Source organism: Phasianus colchicus, chromosome 1 (assembly GCF_987193195.1).
Source record: "Phasianus colchicus chromosome 1, bPhaCol1.hap1.1, whole genome shotgun sequence".
NCBI classification, from domain to species: Eukaryota; Metazoa; Chordata; class Aves; order Galliformes; family Phasianidae; genus Phasianus; species Phasianus colchicus.
Window position 1 is genome coordinate 172,764,463 of NC_143436.1, and position 24,248 is coordinate 172,788,710.

At 39.1% G+C, this 24,248-nt stretch overlaps 1 protein-coding gene across 1 annotated transcript; it reads right to left on the reverse strand.

Annotated features, from left to right (window-relative positions):
- Positions 1-11,102: 11,102 nt before the first annotated feature.
- UFM1 (ubiquitin fold modifier 1) lies at positions 11,103-23,289 on the reverse strand. Its single transcript, XM_031615677.2, has 6 exons — positions 23,084-23,289; positions 22,937-22,993; positions 22,636-22,693; positions 18,131-18,170; positions 17,690-17,722; positions 11,103-13,319 (listed from the first exon to the last, which is right to left on the reverse strand). Coding segments are annotated over exons 1-6 (258 nt in total). The 5' UTR covers positions 23,086-23,289; the 3' UTR covers positions 11,103-13,251.
- Positions 23,290-24,248: the final 959 nt, after the last annotated feature.

A 24,248-nucleotide genomic window follows, 5' to 3' on the forward strand; every position in this document is an offset into this window, starting at 1 on the left:
TCTATCCCAGTTACAGGAAAACATTTCACTAATAAGCCATTATAGCAGTTGCATATAATGGACAGGACTGAATACAGATAGGATAGGTTCCTCCTGAGCCTTAAGCAATTATGTTGGTTTGAGCATTTACTCGGAAACTTTGGAAAGTATCAGTTTCCCTTCTTAGTGTCCTACTCCCAAATGCAGTGGGCAGAGACCTCCAGAGTCAGTGTGCTCAGTCCTCTCTTTGTATAGGCAACCACATATCATCATCTTCTTCAAAAATTACCTATATTTAACTTGCAGAACCACTTTATTGTTACTTCTGTCGGAGATATAATGGATGGAAACCATTGCAGTCATGTATTTCTAGTTAAATATTATGTTCCTTTAAATGATGACTAGGAAATTGTGACCTTGGAGTAGGGAAAACTTCAACTTCCTGGAAGACTTACTGCTTGGGAAAAAGGAGGTGCTCTGGGATGGGAGAGACAAGAGCTGGGAGACTGCAGAGAGGAACAGGAAGATGCCAGTCAGCCCCTGAAGGGAGTAAAAAACTTCCTGGAGTTTTCTGCAACTTGCTCCAGTTAGTGTCATTATATTTTCAATATTTCAAAAGTAAACTATTCTAGCTTATGGCTTTTGAGATTTCTCTGACTTACCTGGGAAGCTCCCAGTATAAGAAGACGTAGGAAAATCTATCTCAGAGCTCCAACTATTTGAGTCGTCCTCTAAATTCTAACCTACATTTATTCATGGAAATTTTCTATCCGTTCTTGCAGCAACACTGAGTGTTAGCTTAAAAAGCTCTTCTCCTCCTTAGCATTTGTCTCTTTGACATATTTATGAAGAGAAATTATATCCACTCTTAGCTTTCATTTTGTAAGGATGAGCAAACCCAGCTATTAACATTTCCCTTCATAAAATAAGCTATCAATTTCCCTTATCATTTTAATAGCCGTCTTTACGTTCTTCCCATTAAGATTCATCTTCTACCATTGCAAAAAACTGCAATTCTATGGAGTGTTCTCAGAGGAGGTCTTACCAGTGTCCTGTATTGATTACAAATTGCCGGATGTTACATTCTGGATGAGGTTTCTTTTCTCGTATCACGGTCCATGATGGAGTTGTTTCATGATGGAATGCTAAATCCATGTTTTTCTCTGTGACATTTTACCTTTCCTTCAATACATGTCTTGTACAGGAAAGGGGAGTTTAAAATCTACCCTGGGGGCAGACTCTGAGCCTTTCATCAGACGATATCCTGAGACATCCTTTTCATAGGTCCCAAGTGACTCAGTAAGTCTCTTGCACTCAAGTCCTTCACATCCAAATGCAGGCATTCAAACGAGAAATACACCAGTTTTTTATCTGTACATTTTGTCCAATACACTGCAAACTTGTAACTACATTTTTGTTGGAGAAGAATGGGAGCAGTCAGAAAAAACATAGTTTTGTCCAAAAAGAGTGGGATTTACATTTTCCAAAGTAAATGTATTTGTGTCTGAACCAGTCATTCAGACCCACTCTGTTGACAATGGAGAGGAATTCATCACCCATTCATCACCCATTCATCACTCCTGTTTCTTAAACCATTGCCATTCTGGATGATGTTCCATCACATCTCCATTCCTCTGTTTCTTGTCTGGAGTCCACTACACACCTGGGTAAGATTAGTCTGTTTAGGGCAGTTTCTTAGAAAGGAAGGACAGTAGGGAGGAATCATTGCCAATATGAGTATAACCTGATAAATCTGACAGACAAAGTTTGATATTGCTCTCCTGTACTACCACATAACAAGCATAAAAGATGAGGCCTTGGCCAAGTAATGATGCTGCCCTGTTACCCATGGTTGCTGGCTGTAAGCTCTCTCCAGTTTTAAAGGATCTCTTTTCCATATTTAGTGCTTCTGCCAGGAAGGGTCCATAGTGAGCCCCCTGCTTTTAACAGCCTCAGGAATTAACTTTTGTAAACAGGAACTCAGATAGAAATCAAATTTCCCAACCAGCTGCTACTAATAATAACATTCTGTATCAGAAAGTTTTGCCTGATCCTTACATATACACATTTTGTAATTTTTGCTGTGTCTGTTCTGCTTAGAACTGTTATTTTATATAGTGCCAAAATGTAAAATTTATGTTTTTAAGAGACAAATGAAGCAGTAGAGGTATACTGATTTTGTAGCCATTTAAGGCATTTGCCTTCACAGAAAGCTACAGTATGAAGCATTCGTTTCAACTCTCACCTGCCCTCTGCTACATGAAAAACTGTACTCAGAAAGCAGGCTTAATAAATCAATAGAGTTTGATTAATTAAATACTTTTGTCTTTTTTTCTTTCTCTCCTTAGGAATGTAGTGAATGCTCTTTTATCCTCTTCTGGAGTCACAGATCTGTATAAATAAATCCTAATATTCCTCAACTACTTTCTAACTTACAATAACACACCATACCTTTCATAGACAAGCACAGACACAGCAGTTTCAAAGCCTTTCATTCAGTGAGTTGGTGAGATTTTAAGAAAAAAGGTCGTTCAATTTCATCTATATGGGACTTTCTTTATGACAAGAAACAAGACTGCTACCAAACGTTACCTTAAAAATGTAAGAGCCAACAGGAGCTGCTCACTGAGGACTTAGAAACTATTATCACAGTCTTTTTAATTGTTATACTTATTGCACTAGAAAGTCAATTTATACTGGCTTTGTAAATCTACCATTCTCTTTGGTGGAATAGAATCTACTCCTGCTATCATTACACGCCTTGCGTGACTGTATCTTGCTATAACATGTTCCTAGGACTTCCACCACTGGCAATAGACATTTCAACAAAATATTCTATGCCCCACTTCTGAAACAAAAGAACAGAGGAAATCTTACAGGTTTATCACAGAGAGCTCTTGTACCACATTTCCCCCATTTCTGGGGTAGCATGTGTTCTCCTAGGGGTTGGCAGAATTTTACAGAATTTGCAATGCTTTTCTCTGTCATGTGCAGAAGGGGTTGTCGGAGATGGAGAAAGAGAGGTGGAAAAGAACCCATTTTAACATCTCCTCTCTTTTTCTCGTTATCCCACTGAAGATTTATGCATGAGAGAAGGGGCAGGTATCCTGTGTGTTGTAGATGGAAAGCAACTATTACTAAAGAAATTTGTATATTAATTCAATTTCCTGTAAATTGGCTCAAAACGTTAAGTTAGTATTTCTTAGTGTCATAGAGCTTAATTGCTAAGAAATTTCTTGCAATGGATCAGACATTTTAAATTTGAGCTAATCAGCCACAAAACAAGAATACTTTCACAGCTACTCTCCAAAATCCACTAATAACAAAAGTTCTGCTATTCAAAAGACTATACAGCTTCACAAAGTGTTTTGTTTAACCACATTTTGAGTAATAAGATCAAATCAATCCCATGTCTCACTTAGAATCAGTTGGAAATATTGATGTGAACCTCTGTCCATTGAAGAAAGCAGTTTTGTCTACATCCCAAGTGAAGCAGCTCAGATTTTGAGAAGAATTTTCATATAGCTTTCATTAACAAAACAAAACACAAACAAAAAAACCCAGAACAAAACTAAACAAACAAAACAAAACAAAGAAACAAAAAATCCCAACATGTTATTTAATAGAATAAAGATTACTATTTAGCTGAACTAATTTTCCATAATTTTTATAGTCTCTTGCAGCAGTTTGAATAATTTAAAAATGCCTGAAAATGTTTCTCATCCTCTGTTTGTTGTATTTCTCATCACTCTGCACAAGAGCTGCTGTAGTTAGCAAGGAAATAATAGTGTATGATACGTAGCATTATTTCTTAAGAAATTATCCAAAAACAAACCAATAAGAAATAAAAGAGACTAAAAAGTCAAAAACAAAGAACCAAAAGAAAACTATGGAGGAAAAGTAAAGCAAAGAAAGCATTTTGGGGCATTCTCAAAGTCATTCAGTATTCAAAAGCAGATTCAAGAATTCACCTGAGCACTGGCCAAAATAGATTACTATTCCTTTCTCTCAACTACCTGCAGTATTCTTAGTCTATACCAGAAAAACACCTCATCCAAAGCTTACCTAGCTCAGGACTTAGATGAATAGCTGGATAAATCTTTTTTTTTTCTTTTTTTCTTTTTTCTTTTTTTTCTGAAAAATAAAATAAAATACACTCCAGTACCCATGAGAAAAGAATGAGTATTCCAGACCTATGTTGTACAATCAGCAGCAGAAAATCAATAATTGGAAACAAAAGGATTCTCAAGAAAGCAAGCAGTAACCATCCTGGAAAGGGATGGAAAACTCCCTTTGAGTTAAGCTGTTTGCCAGATGCTCTCGGGGAAGCTCTTCTGCCTCAAACTACTTTCCTACTTCAAACAGATGCCTCTCAACACATGATTTTTTGAGTAAAACAAACAGTACTAATGAAGCAATGAGGAGAATATAAACATAATCAAGCATTAAAGGAAAAGTTCAAAGCTAATTTCATGACTGAACTGTCCAGACTAATATATTATGCATCCCGAGTACTGAAGCTTGTTTTGTTTTCTGTAGAAACAGGCACCTACAGTTATTGGTCCCAAATGATGTTCCCAATATCCACTTTGGAAAAGAGGAAGACAAAGCAAGCTTAATTTTCCAGAATTAAAATGGAGCTTGGGGGAAAGAAAATCAAAATAAACTATATTACTATAAATGCAGTAAAACTCTGGAGCAGAAAACCTCCCAAGATGCAGCATTTTCTTTATAGGTGCTTTGAAAGAAGAACAACATGCTTTTAGAAGCACCTTCCAGTACAGTTAGACTTATTCATGTCTTATTAAACTACTGCAAAGCGAATAGTTAAACTAGATCAGTCATGTTGTTACTGGGGAACTACCTAGCCTGATACGGCCAACAGACCACAACCCCTCACTGTTTTTCCATATAGGGAGAGATGAAGCAGCCACATGTGGGTCAAGGGCTATTAAAAGGGATTTCAGGGACTTGGGACAACGGCTAAAGGAATTGAATGCACAGATCATCTTTTCTTCTCTACCTCCTGTATTGGGAAAGGACACAGAAAAAAGACAAAGGATCTTAGATTTAAATAGCTGGCTTTGTGGCTGGTGACATCATCAGAACTTTGTTTTTTTGATGACTAATTAGCCTACATAGTATGTGGTTTGTGGGCACTGGATGGGGTTTGCCTTTCTCAAAGGAGGAGAAGGATCTTTGGGGAAAGGTGTGAAGGAGAGGATAGTGAGCCTTTCCATGAAGAGGGTTGGGAAGGCATAACTAAATTAGAGGGAAAGGGTGCTGGCAGGGGCCTTGAAGGACCCACTGCCTGGAGAGGTGCTGGTAACACTGCAGCACATACAAAACTCTATGATGGTGATGCAGTGACTACTGGGGCAACAGGAGAAGGCAATGGGGAAAATCAAGGGAAATACTGGAAAAGAATTAAGGAGTTATCCTTTAAGTAAATTACAAGACCAGCTTGCTTGCTGAAGTGCCTTTACACCAATGCACACAGCTTGGGAAACGAACAGGAGGAGCTGTGCTGCTAGAAAACTAGAATATAGTTGTCATCACCAAAACCTGGTGAGATGATTCCCATGACTGGAGTGTGGCTATCGACAGCTACAAGCTGTTCAAAAGGGACAGGTGAGGAAGGAGGAGAAGGGGTGCTGCTATCTATATCAGGAAAGGAACAGAATGTAAAGAGCTGTCCCTAAAGAGCAGTCATGAGTAAGTCAAAAGCCTATGGGTGACAGACACTGAGACAGCAAAATGAGCCTTGTGATTGGTGTCTACTGCAGGACACCAGATCAAGCAGAGCATGTCAATGAGGCTTTCTACTTCCAGCTACAGGAGGTGTTGCGATTGCAAGCATTCATCCTGCTGGGGCACTTCAACCACCTGGACATCTGCTGGAAAAGTGTCATGGTGATCTGCAGGCAATCCAAGAAGAATCCTGGAATGCATTGAGGATAACTCCCATAAAAAAAAATGATGTATGGAATGCAACACCTCTCCTGAGGTGTATGAGGGTGGGCTGAGAGAGCTGGAGCTCTTCAGCCTAGCTGCAAGGTGACCTGAGAGCGGCCTTTCAGTATCTAAATGGGAGGGGACAGAATCTTTATCACGGTCTGTGGTGACAGAACGAGGGGAAATGGTTTCAATCCCAAAAAGGGTAGACTTCGGTTAGATAGAAGGAAAAAATCTTTTTCAGTGAGGGTGCTGAGGCACTGGAACAGGTTGCCCAGAGATGTGGTTGATGCCTCATCCTTGGAAATTTTCAAGGCGAGGCTGGATCAGGCCCTGGGCAACCTGATCTAGCTGTGGCATCCCTGTTCATTGCAGGGGAGTGGGACTAGATAGCGTAGGTCTCTTCCAACTCCAAGGATTCTATGATTCTTTATTCTGCCTTTTTCAATATTTAGAACCCTCACAGTTTTCCAGAACATTTAGATACCTTTGAAAATCCTACATATGTTGATTGCATGTAATTCATGTAACCGTTTTGACAACAAAAATACTGTAAGAATTATTGTATAAAGAAGTCACAATTCATTGAACTTGCAGTCTTCTGTGTTAAATTGAATAAGATATTACTGACAGTTTTTTAAACCAAAAATAAAGCAGAATTAGTGCATCTTAATTGTAGGTCTTCCCCATCCAGTTGATAACAATATTTCATTTTAATAGTAAAAGTTCATAAGAGCTTAAGAAGATGATCACACACATTATTGAAACCGTAGCTACTTATTTTAGAGCTCACAGTTGTTCTGTTTTTGGGCAGAATCAATGTTGCAATCACCACTATTGGATAATGGGAGTAATTATTTGTCCTCATACAGCTTTTAGATTAAAATACAATGTGGAACTTTTAAAATGCGTTATTTTTCTCATTGATAACAGGGAAGGATTTTTAACATTAATTGTTAAGAACTGGTAAGCAGGCATATATTTTGCATTTACCAGCATGCAGTGTCAACTCATCTTCAGATAAAGGCTGTCAAGAGTTCTGAATTCATTAATATCATTTCCACTAACAAACACTGAGTTCAGACTTCTTGACAAACATCTTGATTTTGTGTTGAACGCTGGCAAGTATTACAGCCTTTCTGTGTCATTCTAATTTGAGCAGCAATATAATAAAGCTTTTTCAAGGTGACCTCACAGTTTAAACTGAAAATAAAATTTGCATTTAAGGCACAGTATGAAATAACGAAGGCATATTTTGCTTTGATAGCTGCACATTCAGTACGAAGTAGTAGAGATACGTATTTTCTTCTCATTTTATTTCAGAAACCTAAACATAACCAATAACTTTAACTCTTTTAAAAGTATTAAAAGTAGGGTCCAAAGCATTTTATATGTTTGCTACGTTTTCGTGAAGGTTTCTCAGTGTAAGTAAGTTGCATTATTTCAATAGTTTAGATATGAAATAATCTACATTACTTTAACTACAAAAGATACGATACCTGCTATGGAAGTATCACTGATACCAGTCAGACTGTGTTAAGTGATCAGAACTGAAAGAATTAAAGAGGCTTTTTTTTCAGATATGCCTGGAGACCAATTGCCTCTTTGGTTTGTGCTTGGAAGTGTTTGGAAGCAGAGCAATCAAATAACCACAGGGCAGTTGTTACCAATCAAAGTTTGGAGAGAACTGCAGCAAAGAAATGGGACGTCAAGCCATATCAGTTCCTGCAGTGCCCAAGTGCTCTCATTTTTAAGATCCTTCACAAGTTTTGTTATTGCTGTTGCTTTTATTTCAAACCCCACTAACATTTTCTCTGACTGATTTTTTTTCTGTCATTAAGTTCGTGTGGTGTGTCAGTAGTACAGAAGAAATTTGAAAGTCACTGGGCAATTCACAAAAATACATGACTAAAATTGGTTCCTTCTGGCATTTGCAGACATTGGCTAATAAACCTTCAAGAATCCCAGACCCTTAATGATGAAAACAAATGGATGACTTCTATTCTAGTTTTCTGTAGCTGTGAGGTTACAAATAAAAATGAGATGTACAAACTTCAGACCATTAGGGCCCATTGTTCCTGGGCCTGAGTCCACTTGGCACTGACTGTCGTGCAAAACCTCTCTGGAATAGATCTGTTTTGGAGACAGATGGAGCTGTCCAAAACAGAACCAAGAAGCGAGAATAATCAGTACCTGAGCTTACTCTGACCCACTCTTATTTTGTGCTAGATACATTCACTGAGAACAGTACTTAGTCAAGAACTGAGAATTAAATGAATCTGACATATATAATTGGACCATTTTGATTTGTCATCCATAATGGATATTACAGACTACTGTACAGTTGGCAACACATGCTGTGCACTTGTTCATGTGCTAATGATCTGCTCTGCATGGGTGGTGCTTACTAACATTGAGTGCTTGTACGATCTTTCACTTTTCATGTTGGGGGTAAGGACACCTAGCTGCTGTTTTTGTTAGCAGGTATTGTTTGTATCCTACTCAAGAGCCCAGAGGAATGGAAGAGAACTCTGTTATGAGTTAATGGGTCTCTACTGCTAAATCATTACTGCTAACTCGAAATGCCAGTGTAAAGCTGAATTGAAAGATGCTAATTTCTCAAGCAACATGGATCCTATGACAGCATTTTATTACAGTAATGTATTTACATTCCCTCCCCTGCCTGAGTTAAGAAAAATGTGATTTAGAAAGTTACAGCAGTAAATGTTATCTATCAGCTACATCAAATACTGTCTGTTTTCAACACAAACATTAAAAATGCAGTTTACAAGATGTCTAATATTAATGTAATAATGAATACAAATTCATTTATATCAGACTCCAAATTAGTCATTCAACTGCCACAGCTTCTATGCAACAGTAGAAGACAGTATGATTTTGGCTAGTACCTCTGATCAAACTTTTGCTTGTTCCAGCAGGAGGTCAAGGACTGTAATCCTTTACAGGTATTCTGAGAAAATACAGGTGTGAGGAGACTAAAAGGAGTTCAAGTGGGAAGAACTGTGGCTGTAAAGTACCTCTACTATCTGGGCAAGTATCTAAGGTAAAGTAAGATGTAGCTCTTTTTCTACCAACAAAATACTGGGAGAAAAGGAATAAGGAAAGAACTGTCCAGGGAGTTGCTTAGGCTGGAAAGACCAACTGGAGTTTATCTGGTTCTAAACCCTGCTTAGAGATAGGCCAGCCTCAAAGTTTCATCAGTTGCTCAGAGCCCTGTCTGATCATGTTTTGAGTATCAGCAAAGATGGAGACTCCATTATCTATCTTGGCAACCAGTTCATGTTTGTTCAGAGACAAGTCCTGAACATTTTTTAATGTCCAGACCAACCCAGACTTATTTCTCATCAAGACTCATGAACAGTGAAAGCAACTGCAGACAGACCTTCCTATTCCCACCACAAAAAAAGATTAGTTTCAAGTCTGCAGCAGTGACTGATTATAGGACAAATCTGATCTGATCTAAAGAACTAGCCCCTCACGCTCCCATCATGGCTGCTGAGCCTGCTGTAAAAACAGAAAAGATGCATTCAACTAATTATATCACATAAAGAACATGTTTGTTTCATGCAATAATTTCAGTTTTGAACAAATCCCTGGGAGCTTTGTGTCATTCACTAAATATCCTGACCAAACAACAGCAAGTGAGTAGCACAATGCTACACTACACAGTTTTGAAAGGAGGGGATAGAGCCTGCTGGGGATGTATTCACAAAGGTTAACATTAGTCCATACAGGGTAACATCTATACTTAGTAAAGAGAGAAAGACACCTCCAGAGGGCAATTCAAAAGTGAAGATTCATTTAGCTACTCTAAATCTCTCTCCAGAGGAATCTCACTTTCCATTAATTTCAGAAACAGCCTGCAGAGATTAGCCTCAAAAAGATCATACTAGCCTCTGTGCATACTACCACACATCTACATTCCATCAGCAGGAACAGTGGCTGAGATGTATAGTTAGCTACACTGTATTTAAATCTGAATGCTATGTATCACATATTAAATGAATTTTACTCAGCTAGAGCTCAAGGTTCTGCCAGTATTGCTGAAATGCTTCTCCACTGTGCTACTTGGGTAACCACAGGATTCAGTTTTTTCCACTGCCCTATTCAAGTGCTCCATTTGATGACTACCTGCCTGCTAGCATACAAAGGACTGCTGTACTCTCACCATCTTCAGGATCCACTTAACATGCTGCAGCACAGTTCTTTCTCTCACTCTAACTGCACACTGTACCACTGGAGCAGCAATGGGAAGTGGGTTTTCACCATCAACCTACAGACAAAAATACTGAAGTTTTGAGACCCGCTGCTTATGATTTTAATGGTTATTAGCAACAAGAGTGGAAAATAGTTTTTTAATCTTAAATATGAAAAAAGGTTACATTTTGTGGTTTAATCGGGCACGCAGCTAAAGACCACAGAGCCATTAGCTTACTTCCCTATCAGGGGCTAAGATAAGGACAGTTTAATAAAAAAGAGGGGGAAAAAAAAGGAAAGAAAAACTACCTTAACAAAGAGAATGAACATATCAAGTGACACACAATGCAATTGTTCACCACCAGCTGACTGATGTTCAGCCAGTCTCCGAAAAATGGCAGCTATCCTGGACAACTCCCCCAGCTTTATGGTTGAACATGGTGCCCTATGGTATGAGATATCTCTTTGGTCAGTTTAGGTCAGCTGTCCTGGTTCCATCCCCTCCCAGCTTCTTGTGCCCTCTTAGCCCCTTGCTGGCAGGGCAGCGTGAGAAGCTGAGATATTCTTGGCTCTGTGCAAGCAGTGCTCATCAGTGGCTAAAACATCAGCATGTTACCAATGTTATCCTCACCCTAAATAAAAAAAAAAGCATTACATGAGCCTCTCTGAAGAAAATTAACACAGCAAGGAAGTATACAAGGAAAAGAACAGAACTGACAGAACTAATGTGAAGACTATTTCCTAATTCTTCCAGTTTTTCTATATTACATTAGGTCACTGCACTTCCCTTCCTGAAAAATGTCCATAATTTCTTAAAATACTGTCAAATTTGAGAAAAAAAAAAAAAAAAAAAAAAAAGTCTACAATATTTTACAAACTAAAACAATGATTACAGCTCTGTTAAGGTCTCACCAAGACTTTCCACAACATTATTCTAGGATTTAGCCCAATCTTTTCAGAGTATCTTTAATGTAAAACAGCCATTCTTTTACAATACAGGGAAAACAAACAAATAAACAAACCCTTTAAATTGCCCTCATGCCTTCAGCAAAGGAGCAACAAAGTTTGACAAAGTAGGGGAAGTTAGGGATTCTTTTCAAAATCTTATGAAGACTCCCCAGGCCTAGGAAATCTGCTTCTAAACTTACATTTTTTCCTGTACAACATATCAAACATGACTTTGACATAACAATATATACTTGCAAACATAAGATTAACTTGCAAATGTCTGCTAAGACCATTTTACTACTAACACCAAATAGAAAAGCTACATTCAAATTTCAGAGACCAAATTTACACAAAGGTGTCATGAACAGAGGAAGTACTACACAGATAATTTATTCCAAATGGGCAGATCATTGCATATTACACAACTATGTTGCAATGCAGCAGCTCAAACAAATAGTTCACATTGTGCTATTAACAAAGTAACAGTGTAATAAAAGCTTATTATAAATAGTAAGCAATCATCTGCAAACACTTTTAACTAGCCTAAGGCACCTTAGTTTCAAAATGCCTTTGAAAAGGCCCTGATGACCTTTTGAAAACTATATTGCACCTTGAGACATGAAAGAAAGCTTTCTATTTGTTACATTCTTTTACAGGTATTCCATCAACAGATTTGCAGAGAAAGTTGAAAGCTACTGATGTAGCTCATTCTAATTATCTTGTAGCATTAGATTTATAGAAGCTATACACAATACCTTAAAGTCAGTGTTGTATAGAATTCTGTATAGTAAGAATCTTCTGGCTTCAAATTAATCTCAGAGTATCTTAATTATGAACGTCAAAGGGTGGCATTTTTAATTACTGTCAAAATCGAACTGAGAAAATGAGAAAGGAACATTTGTATTTTTTTTTTTTCATATTGTTTATTAAAATAAAGGAAAATGTAGAATTTTACAATCCATCTTAGAGTGGAAAATTTTAAGTCAAATATCACTTTCAGGAAGTTTTCTTCCGCATACTCAATTTATATTCACTCATTAGGGCATTCTGTGCACTATTTGAAACCGAATCTGAACATCCTTCTGGAGAATTATTGCACGGTGAACTTATACTTGTGATGATTCTCATTAAACCAAGCACTGCACTGCCCATTGTTTTACTTTCTGTAAACCCAGTAAGAAACATAAAATGCAACAGGGTAAGACTTGGCCAAACAGATTAAATCAAAGTAGTACGACCAGTTCAAGAAAAGCAGCAATTACTCTAAATAAAATGCATGAATGATAATTTACCTCAGGTAACTGACAAACAAAAAGCATGTTATCTGAACACAAACGTTTCGATGAACTATGATTCCCTTGTAATATGCAGAAAAAGAACCAGTATTTATAGAAAAAGGAATGAATATCTGACCAGTACTTATACATTCCCAAATTTTGCCAGGCCTTCCCTGGCATTTTGAGATTATGTCTCACAAATTCTCTGAAACTGCACCTGATTTAAAACTTCATTTCATGTTTTGTGAAGTTAACATATAGATACCTCTGTATTCTCTTCTATCTAAAATGTTTTCAGCAATTAAACCTTACAGTTACTTTAGAACATTTGGCAGTTACTAACTTATGTCAATAATAAACCACTTAGCTTTTCCATTCTATTTGGGCTTAATATTCAAACTGTGGTAAAACCTTCCTCTCAACATGGAATTTTATCAAAAGAAAAAAGAAAGAATGAATAAAGCTAAACCTTCCAACACTCAGTAGAACAATTTCTCTGGAACAATATTGTAAAGTTCCCCCTTCCACAAACTAAGTTTGACAATATGTAATATTTTAAATAGTTACTTATTGTGGTTGAGTGTTTACTCTTGCTGTTTCAGTAATAAACATCTTTAGAGATATCCATCTTTTTTTTTTTTTCCAATGGGATCAGCCCATTGAAAAATATCAGTAAAGAAATAACCAGTGCATTATTTATTATGCTTTTACAAGAAAATGAGACCTTATCTGTGTGTCAAAAAAGACTGGATCTTGGCAAGTCATGTATGGTAGCTTTAAAAAGGCCAATTCTTTAGTCATAATGCAGAGTCCCAAAATAAACAGACCCCAGCTACATTGCAATGTCACTTATTCCAGAAGATCTCAGTGGACATTAACAGCTTCCAACTCTATCTCTGGGAATAATCCGTAGATCTGAACCGTGCTTTAGAAATACATTTCCTAAACAAACAAAAAAGAGAACATTACCAAACAAAATAAGTTTCCTAAGCAAGCATACACATTTAAAGAACAACGTCTTTAGGTCAGTGTTCAACATCTTTGTAACAGTTTCTATATATGCTACAATACCATTTTTCATATTTCCAAAGAATTTAATCTTATCCGTCCTACAGTGCCCCTCTCTAAAGAGCTCTTGTTTTTAAGTAACAATACCAGACTCAAAGTCATATAAGACTTGCAAGTTACAGCCTTTCAACCTGCAGTTCTATGCTCAAATGCTTAATTTCACTTATATGTCATGATAATTGCAAGATCGAGAAATCAAGTTTTAATTCGCTAAAATTATTTTATTTTGAGGTAATTAATGCATATACTGATTCTTAATTCTCTCTCTAGTTCTGTATTTATCTGCTTTTAACTTCAATCTCAGCTGTACTACTCTTACAGGAAGGTGCTCTATATATATAAGTAAGTTTCAATTTAGCATCAAAAAATTCTTCAACTTCTCATTTAATACCGTGTATTCCTAATCATGACAGTCTTTCCAGGAGTGTGCAATACAAACATTTTTAATACTTCGACGTCTAGAATTATTTCCGCAAGTATTTGGGATTGTGGTTATAGTTTTCTTCTATTAAGTAAACATGATGCGTTGTTTAATTACCATTTGGAGTTACTTTTTTATTTTTTAAATTTCATACTGGTACTCTGTGAAGCAGACTTTATGCAGTTCTATAATATCAGGTTTTAATCACATCTACGTATTCCTTTCATCGTTGTGTTGACTTGTAAAAAGAGTGTAACTCCCTTTCCTTCTAATGCACTCCATTTCATGGATGTAGAGTCAGTGCACTCCTAACAAAGATTAAGATACTTAACATTTTTTCATTAACAACATACTGGAAAATTCTCCTTTTTTAAACTTAACAAATCTACCACACACATCAGGACTGAAACTGTTCTACCTGTTCAATATAATAGAAAATCCATTCAAAAGAATGAATTATCAAATGTTCTACATTTTAAAAAATACTGAAGAAATACATTATAATCACAGAATCATAGGATAACTCAGTTAGAAGGGAACCACAAGGATCGAATACAACTCCTGGCTCCACAAAGGACCATCCAAATTGCAAACTCTCTGTCTGAAAGTGCCATCCAAATGCTCCTTGAAATCCAGCAGCTTGGGGCTGCGACCTCCCTGAGGGAGTGTTTTTTATGTTGCAATCATAATCATAAAACCTCAAAATTTTAGAACAGGCTACAGCTACACCTCACGCAAGCAGCAGTTCAGCCCATTTCTTAGTCTGCTTCTATCATTAGTATCACAGTGGGTTTTAATAAAGTTATGGCATACTATTACCTAAACTACTGAGGATTTCAAACTGAAATCAGTACAGGAATTAAGTGCTAAGCCCAGCTTTTTCAGCTTTCATTTTCCCCGCCATGTGAAATCATGTAGGAAGAATTAAAGTCATACTTGAAAAGTGCTTTTGTTAAGAAGTCAAGGAAAAAATAGAACAGGACAAAACCTCTAAAATCCCAAGGAACACTAAGATTTTATTCCCAGATCATCTTAACTGGAGAAGTTTTTAAACACTAAAACATCTGTTCATCCTACTGGTTCAACCCACCAGAACTTAATAATATGTAAAAAGGAAAAAAATGTAAGTTTTACCATATCAAGTTGCTTCTAAAGTATCAATAAGGCTGAATTAAGATTATAACTGAGTTACTTAGATTTACTTGTAAACTCAGAAGGGATTTTGTTTCGAATACTTGATTTGGTGGCTCTCTTTTCCCCAGTCCTTCTTTCAGTTTAAAGCAACACCACACAGCACAGCATTGCCATGGCAAATGGTATTTATCTTCTTTGTTAAAGAAATATATAAACCCTTGTGCCTAATCTTACATTTGCAGACAAGATTAAGATCTAGAGAAAATATTTTCAATCTAGATGTCTTTAATTTACCTGAACCTTGACTATGAAATGCTGTAATATTACTGCTGAGTAATAACTCAACATTTATAAAATCTTAGGAGAGTTAATGCAAAGCAAATGGAGATCTGAATTTGATGCGAATAGCTGCAGGCATGATGAACTGCCACGTGAACATTTTCATTTCAGGAATAAAGTAGTCGTTAATCGATTTACTTTGCAGGATTAAGCTACATAATACAAAATGCAAGTACACCTCTGAGGAAGAAGAACAGTGTAAATATATCTTATCATAAACAATTGACTTTACTGTTTCTCCTAGATGTTCTTAAGTGGCCGTATGAAAAACCGCCTTCACAGGCTGGTGATGATCCAGTAGCTAAATTATATTGTTAGATGTATCATTTGTCTTCACTGTACTTGGTCATACGATGTGTTGGGACTGGTGCTACCTAACATCTTTGTAAGCAACATGAACAGAGTGATCGAGTGCACTCTCAGCAAGTTTGCAGACAACACCAAGCTGAGTGGTGGCAGCTGAGCAGCTGACAGGCTAGAGGGAAGGGATGCCATCCAGAAGGACATGGACAGGCTTGAAAGGTGGGTCCCATGCCAACCTCATGAAGTTCCACAAGGCCAAGTGCAATGTCCTGCACTTGTGTTGGGGCAATCCGAAGTGAGATACAGGTTGGCTAGAGAATGGCTTGAGAGAAGCCCTGAGGAGAAAGATTTGGGAGTGTTCACTGATGAAAGTTTTAACATAGCAGTATGTGCTTGGAGCCCAGAAGGCCAACTGTATCTTAGGTTGCATCAAGAGAAACGTGACCAGCAGGTCAAGGGAGGCGATTCTGCTCCTCTACTCTGCTTTCATGAGACCCTACCTGGAGTTTTACGTATGGTTCTGGAGCTCCCAACACAAGGACATGTTGGATTGGGTCCAGAGGAGGCAACAAAGACAATCAGAGGGCTGGAGTACTTCCCCCATGACAACAGGCTGAGAGTGCTGGGGCCCTTCAGCCTGGAGAAGATAAGGCTCCAGGGAGACTGCATAACAGCCTTCCAGTACCTGAAGGGGACCTGCAGAAAAGCTGGGAAGGGACCTTTTATAAAGGCAGGTAGCAACAGGACAGGGGGACATGGTGTTTAACTGGAATAAGAGATTTGGATGAAATATGACAAAATTCTTCACTGTGAGGGTAGTGAGATGCTGGAACAGGTCGCCCAGTGAGGCTGCGAATGCCTCCTCCCTGGAAACATTCAAGGCCAGGCTGAATGGGGCTTTAACTGACCTGGTCTAGAGAGAGATGTCCCTGCCTGTAGCAGGGGGGTTGGAACTAAATGATCTTAGCAGTCCCAATCCAAACCAGTTTTATGGTTCTATGCCTCTATGTTCATGATAAGGACAGCAATAGATGAGGAGTCTGTCAGAGGCAGCACACTGGCCAAAAAACAAGGGTATCCTAAGGCAAACCCAGGGTAGACAAAAACCTCATGTGGTGCAGAAAACCAAGTGCTCTCTTGATCTTCACTTACAAATGCTGTTGATAGAACTGCAGATATCAAAAGTGGATTGCTGTACTTATGTGATCCCTTCTACAATTCCAAAAAAATAACGTCAAGCAATTGAGCTTCTAACTGTTCCTTACTGTGAGATGCTCTGCAAGGTTTTACTTTATACTATTTATCTTAAGAGGGCTAGGTATGCTAATTATATGAATAAGAAAGTGGTATCTAAAAAACCAATAAAACGAAACACCCAAAAACCTAGAACCAAACTTTTCTACCTTTGGTAACACACTGCAGACAGAGGGCATAAATGAACAAGATCTGGCAAAAAGATCTGGCAAAAACTGGAGAAGCAGCAAGGAACTCTTCACTAATCGCTCATCATGTTTGCAAGCAGGAATAAAATTAGATTCACAGTTTCCACCAGGTGGAATCACCTGGAATCCCTTGAGGGGAACAAGAGGACTATCTGCAAGACCATCCTTTTTGAGAATGTACTTTCCAAAGCACCTACAGTTCCTGCTCTAAAGCAGAGTATTACTCTTCTAAAATCTTATCAGAATGGCTTCTGAAATACCAAATACTACTGGACTAGGCACAGTGGTGCAAAAAAAATACAGCTATCATCTGTTATTTTAGAAATAAGTAATCGCTCTTTTAGACTGCACTAAATAGCTAAGTCCTAAAGATCATCAGTACCTCACGCTTCCACAGTCCTAAAAAACCAACTGAACAACAGTTCTGTGGATTTAATCTTTCACTCAGAACACTGACTGTTGTTTCAACTACTGGGCAATTGTTCTTCCATTTAAAAAAATCAAAACTTGAGATATAGCAAGCAATCCAGAGTGCTATTTGTTAACTTAAAATAACTGAGTTGTTTTTTTTCCCGAAGTACTAGGCTCCATAAATAATAACTTACCTGCTGTCTGTGCAGGGTTTATTCCTATTCCATCTAGGAAGAAATTAAAACAGAAGAAGAGACAGAGAGGACAGTGAAATGGACTTCACAGTTTATTACGCTGAACTTACTGCTCAAAAATATAAAACATCAAACAATACATATTTATCATACCAGCCCTTCAAATAGCTATTTCCAATAATCAAAATCAGTCACATCAAAGGAACTAAGAAGAAATCTAGAGCATAGGAAATCCAAACTATGTGTTAGGAGAAAACCACTTCAGTGAATAATAATGGCTTAATACCACCATCCCATTCGTAAATAATAAGAAAAATGCTACCATATTATTAAATATTACTAAGTTCAGTTTGCAGACTGTAGAGCCTGTGAAAGAAAAGATGTTTCTGCGTCTATCAATATCCCTTAACTGAAACTACAGTATAAAAACTACATACTTACCGTTCGTTATAATGGCACTTGTTGCTGCAGGAACTTTGAACTACAGGAAACAGGAGTACAACAAAACAATGCAAGAGACATAGTTAAAGTGGAAAACATGGATGATACTCAAAGCAATGATCATTTTAGCTTATTCAAGTATGAAAGAATCATGAGAAAATATTCCCCTGAGATTTATAGATACAGCAAAACTAAAAGTTATACTTAAAGTCGAAAAACTTAAAGTAAGAAATTTGCAGTACTAAAATAACTACATCCATTTATTACTCACTGGATAAAATATAGAAGAAACAATAGTTCTAATTATACTAAATTAAAAAAAAAAAACCAAAAAAAAAAACACCTTAATAAAGGGATGGCCAGCACGAAGAGGGAGGTGATTGTCCCCCTCTACTCAGTTCTTGTGAGGCCCCTACTGCATCCAGGCCTGGGGCCCCCAACACAGGAAGGACATGGAGCTCTTGGAGCAGGTCCAGAGGAGGGCCACTAAGATGATCAAAGGGTTGGAGCACCTCTCCTATGAGGACAGGTTGAGGGAACTGGGATTGTTTAGCCTGGAGAAGAGAAGGCTCTGGGAAGACCTCATTGCAGCCTTCCAATGTTTAAAAGGGTAGACAGTGATAGGACAAGGGGGAATAGTCTTACACTGAGACAGGAGAGGTTTAGGTTAGATATTAGGAGGAAGTTTTTCCACACACAGGGTGGTGACACACTGGAACAGGTTGCCCAAGGAGGTTGTGGATGCCCCATCCCTGGAGGCATTCAAGGCCAGGCTGGATGTGGCTCTGGGCAGCCTGGTCTGGTGGCTGGTGACCCTGCACACAGCAGGGGGGTTGGAACCAGATGATCGTTGTGGTTCTTTTCAACCCAGGCCATTCTATGATTCTATGATACACACATGGAAATGAACTTCTAAGAAGGACATGTTACGTCATGCCAAATGCTGTGAACAAACAATACTTTTCTTAAATAAAAAAGAAAAAAAGTGACCAAGAATACATATGTTCAAATTTTCCAGAATAAAAATGGTCAACAATCTTAAACATAAAAGATACACACGTATTCGTGGGCATACTAACTTCATACTGGTGTGCTCAACAGAAAGAAACACTTACAGGACCAGAACAAGAGCTAATATGAAAATATTATATAGTAGGAAAAAATAAAAGGTTGCATCTGAAATGCATGGAATTTGCACTGAGAGAAAATTTTTACCATATAAGTCAATTCTGTGAGTAATTAGTATTACATCAGGTACATTATCACAATTTGAACCTCCCATTGTTCTGACTGAAGATGGTGTTGAACCTAAAATTAACTTTAGTCAATCTTGGTTAATTCTGACCTATTTTCTAGCTTTCTTCTTGGCTCCATTTTCATCTCCAACTGCACTGCTGCAAGAAGAGTTCGCTATAAGATTTGTTTATAAAAAGAGGCACTAAGAGCACTGCATCTAATTCAGCTCTGTCAGAATACTGACACCAGCCTAAGCAGGCTTTGTACCCTCCAACAGTACCACGTGCCCCCACGATACCCATTCATTAATTGTGCTTTCCTCATTTTCTAATTGCTCAAATCAAAACTTTGAGGTCCAACTTGCAAAAACTCCACACACTAACAGCAACAGCTAGAGTTCATAGAAACTATGCTTAAATACTGCACTTAATTATTGGTATACTGAAAAATTGCCTTTCATCTCCAGACACACAACAATAGCATTTTTTTATTATTATCTTTTTTAAACTTACAATCTCAGCTTTGTATCCATTTCAGGTCATTACCTACTCACCTTGCAAAAGTAACTTTTGCAAAAGACAAATCACATACCAGAGTCACTATGGAAAGGCCATGAGGAAAGTAATAATTTGTCTTCAAAGCAAGGTTTGAATAATGAGTTCATAAAATGGGAGCTACATATTTAACACTAAGAATGTAAAAGTAACATGTCATTTCATAAAAGCTAAGTACTACACATAGTTGCTCTCTCCCTCCCCCTTCTCAGCAGGAAAAAGGGGAGAAAATGAGATGGCAGAAAAAAAAACAAACAAAAAAACACTTGCAGGTTTGAGATAGGAGCAGCTTAATGAAAAGGCTTCTGAGAAACAAAAGGAGAAAAAAGCTACTCTCCAATTCCCAACAGCAAGTAATGCTCAGTCACTTCTCAGGAAGCAGGGCCTCAGTACATATATGTACATGCGCAGTGGTTGCTTGCTTTCTTTATTATTTTTTTTTTCCAACTCTTTCTTCCTTCAAGTTTCATTGCTGAGTGTGACATCATACACTATGAAATATTGGGCCAAATAGCAATGGTTGTCTGTTAAATACTCAGCACATTAAAATCATCACAATATAGAAAGGGACTCTTATACGGGAAGTTGGTACACTATAATTCAGTACTGAACTTTAATATTTTCCTTCCTTCGTTTGATAAGCATGTGTTCCCATGTTGAAAACATACAAGCTTTCTATAATACAAAGTCAAATTAATGCTCAAGTAGTAAAGAAATTCTCTATTCATCAAATAAATCCCAGCTTTCCTTGAAATCCAAGTAGGATATTCTGCTTCAAATACACATACTTAACATATCAACTTGTTTGCTTTAAAAGCCTTACAAACTGCTGTGAAACAACTACTCAGCCCCCATTCCCAGCCTTTCTTGTTCCCTCATACCAACATAAATATCAGGTATCTGTGGCAGGAATCCAGATTATGGTTGTGAAGATTAGGCTGCAAATGAAAAATGGCTTAGCCTGAATCCACTCTATGCCTCTAAAGAGACTCTGCCAGTCAGAGACAGAGGAGGGCAAGAGAAGGAAGCAACACCTATGGTCAGTCTTGGAAGATACATCATCTTACACCAACTTAAACTTCTTGCAGATATTAGTGGTAAAGATGAAGCCCATACAGCCAACAAACTAAACTCACTAACTGATAAAGCAAAGAAACTTCAAAAGACACAAGTTAATTATCCAGTTTGAACAATTCAGCATGCAGCTCCATTAGACCCTCAACCCTGCATGCAGGAGCTGAAATGAATCTATGATAAAGAATGGAGAGTGAACAGGACAATCCCTTCTGGAAATTAACAGTGTAAATAACACATCAAACTTCTGCTGGACTTCCCAGTCTAGGCCTCTGTGTGGGGGCTTTATAGGCACAAAATCATTCGTTAAAAATCATTCAGATTTTTAAAAAAGGAAGAAAAACAGTATTTAAAAAAAAAAAAAAAAAGCCATTACATCAGCAAGCATATTTTGAAGTATTTATTATTATGTCTATTATTCTGATCAAGTAATGTCACACCAAATAATCAACCCCTTTCACTCCCACATCAGCCGCGTCTCTGCTACAAACTTCTGTCACACTGTGGTATAAATGTAATTAGAAAAGACATGCTTGAATGAATGTATCCTAATCTTTTGTAGACCGAATCTGAAACAAATACGACACACCTCCTCTAGTAACTCACATAGGTAATTTAGGCACCTATTTCTGGATTTTTGATTCCATGTTTAAGACTTAACACACAAAAGCTAAGAATGCAAGTGTTGCTTGTGTCCGGTTTTGAATCTAGCCCATATGGGTAACTTCAGTACCATCTACAATCAGAAATCAGATGTATTCCAAAATCAAAGACTGTTGGAAACAAGCATGAGAAGTGTTAATAATTTCTTCAAAAAACTTAGAATATTCTGAATATTCTACATCAGTGATTGAAAATATTAAATAGGCAATAGCAGTAATTTGTAATCATGTTTACTACCATTTATTTTTATATTGTCGGCATAAAAGTGCAACAGTGAAGAAAACGAGTAGGTCTTATACTTGCTACTGATGTGAAAATTAGAATCATAGAACCACTGACTGCTTAGAGTTGGAGGGGACACCTGAAGGCCATCTAATCCAACTCCCCTGCAGTGAACAGGAAAACCACAGCTGGAGCAGACTGCCCAGGGCCTGATCCAGCCTGACCCTGAAAGTCTCCAGGGACGGGGCATCCATTATATCTCTGGGCAACCTGTTCCACTGCCTCACCACCCTCACTGTAGTTCTTTTTCCCTTCTATCTAACCTAAATCTACCCTCTTTGAGCTTGAAGCCATTTGCCCTTGTTCTGTCACCACAGATCTTGCTAAAGAGTCTGTCCTCTTCTTTCCTGTAGCTCCCCTTTAGATACTGAAAGGCCACTCTCAGGTCACCTCGGAGTCTTCTCTTCTCCAGGTTGAACACCCCCAGCTCTTTCAGCCTGTCCCCATACAAACCTATAAGAACTGCTGAATTACAGATTCTAAAAGTTTTGACAGATCCACTGACATCAGTGAAGCCTGGGCTCATAGTATCTAGCAATAGGATTTAGTTTTTTTGTTTTGTTTTGTTTTAGTTTTTCTGTTTGTTTGTTTTTTGCATGCTGGATTGCTGGATTCAGTGCTGTATTTTACAACCAACAAACTTCTTTTTTTCAAGCACACTCACAAAATTAAGAGCAGTCACATCTTTTTACTTACTTCCTCAGCAGCAAACTTCAAGACAGCTGTGAAAGGTGTACTTTCGGGCACGCTTAGCCTGAAACGAGAGTTTAAACGTTGGCTGAGTGACTGCTAACGCAAATCACTATCAGGCGACAGATGACGTCACTTTACGAGCAGCAAAGCTCCTTCCAAAGATGCGTACGTACAGGATGAGGCAGAACAGAGATATACATGAATATACGTATTCATCTTCCACGATGAACTAAAAGCAAATGAATGCCGAGGGAACCCCGCAGGGCTCAGGGCCCCACCTCACGCAGTGCAACCCCACACTCACACTTTGTAGGGCAGCCGCGGGTCGGAGGTGAGCGTGACTTTAAACGTGACCTTCGACCTGGGAAGAGCGAGAAGAAAGCGGGGGTTAGAGGCGTGTGAGGACCCGATGTGGGGCAGCAGGGCTCGATCGCACCCCCCGCTCACTCACATGCTGCCGCCGCCACCGCCGCCACCGCCGCCCGCCGACACGTCAGCCTCACGGCGGCCCTCGCCGGCTCCTCCCGCTCGCTGAGCTGCCCGCGGCGCGCCTGATGGAAAGCTACAAGCTAAAAACGCCCTGCGGGCCGCTGAGGGGCAGCGAGCGGGGCGCTCGGTCACTGTGCCTCGCCAGCCCCGAGAGGGGAGGAGCTGAGGGTGGCTGAGGGGAACTGTGGAGGGGTACGGGGGTTTCTAGTGAGGCGGCAGCGGCGGCCGTTCCGCTGCGCGGGTAGGGCTCTGACGATGGCAGCGCGGCGTTGCACCGGGCGGGGCGTGAGGAGAAGGTGGGCGGGGCGTGAGGGGACGGCGGGCGGGGTTGGGGCTCGGCGCTACGTAGTGCCAGTTGGGGCTCGGGTCTGTTTGTGTAAATGCGGGTATGTATACGCGTACTCGAAATCTTTCAGGTTTTCCCGAGAGTCGTAAAATCGTAAAGGCTAGAAAAGACCTCTGAGATCGCCTGGTCCAACTGTAAGCACGTCACCGCCATGCCCACCAACTGTGGCTGTCAGTGCCACATCTGTGCAGTTCCTGAACGCCTCCATGGAATGCGGCCCCGCTGCCTCCGTGGGCAGCCTGTGCCAGTGCCTCACCAGCCTTAGTGTAAAAAGCTTTTCTCTTATGTCCAATCTAAATGTCTAATTTGAAACCATATCCCCTTGACTTAGCAGACCCTGCTAAACAGTTGGCCCCTTTTCTTCTTACAGCCCCTTTTTAGATACTGAAAGGCCATTCTCTGGTCTCCCCAGGCTGAACAACCCCAGCCCACTCACCCTATCCTCGCAGGAGAGGTGTTTCATCCCTTGGATCGTTTTTGTGGCCCTTCTCTGGACGCATTCCAACTGGCCCACATCTCTGCTGTACGGAGGACTCATATCTGGATGCAGTACTCCAGGAGAGATCTCAGCAGTGCAGAGCAGAGGGGCAGGATCGCCTCCCGCACACTGCTGACTGCACTTCTTTTGATGCAGCCCAGGATACAGTTGGCTTTCTGGGCTATGAGGGCGCATTGCTGGCTCATGTCCAGCATTCCATACACCAGTAGCCCAGGTCCTCCTAGGCAGAGCTGTGCCCTGTGTTCAGGATTTTGTTAAAGCTCGTACAGCTGGCCTCAGCCC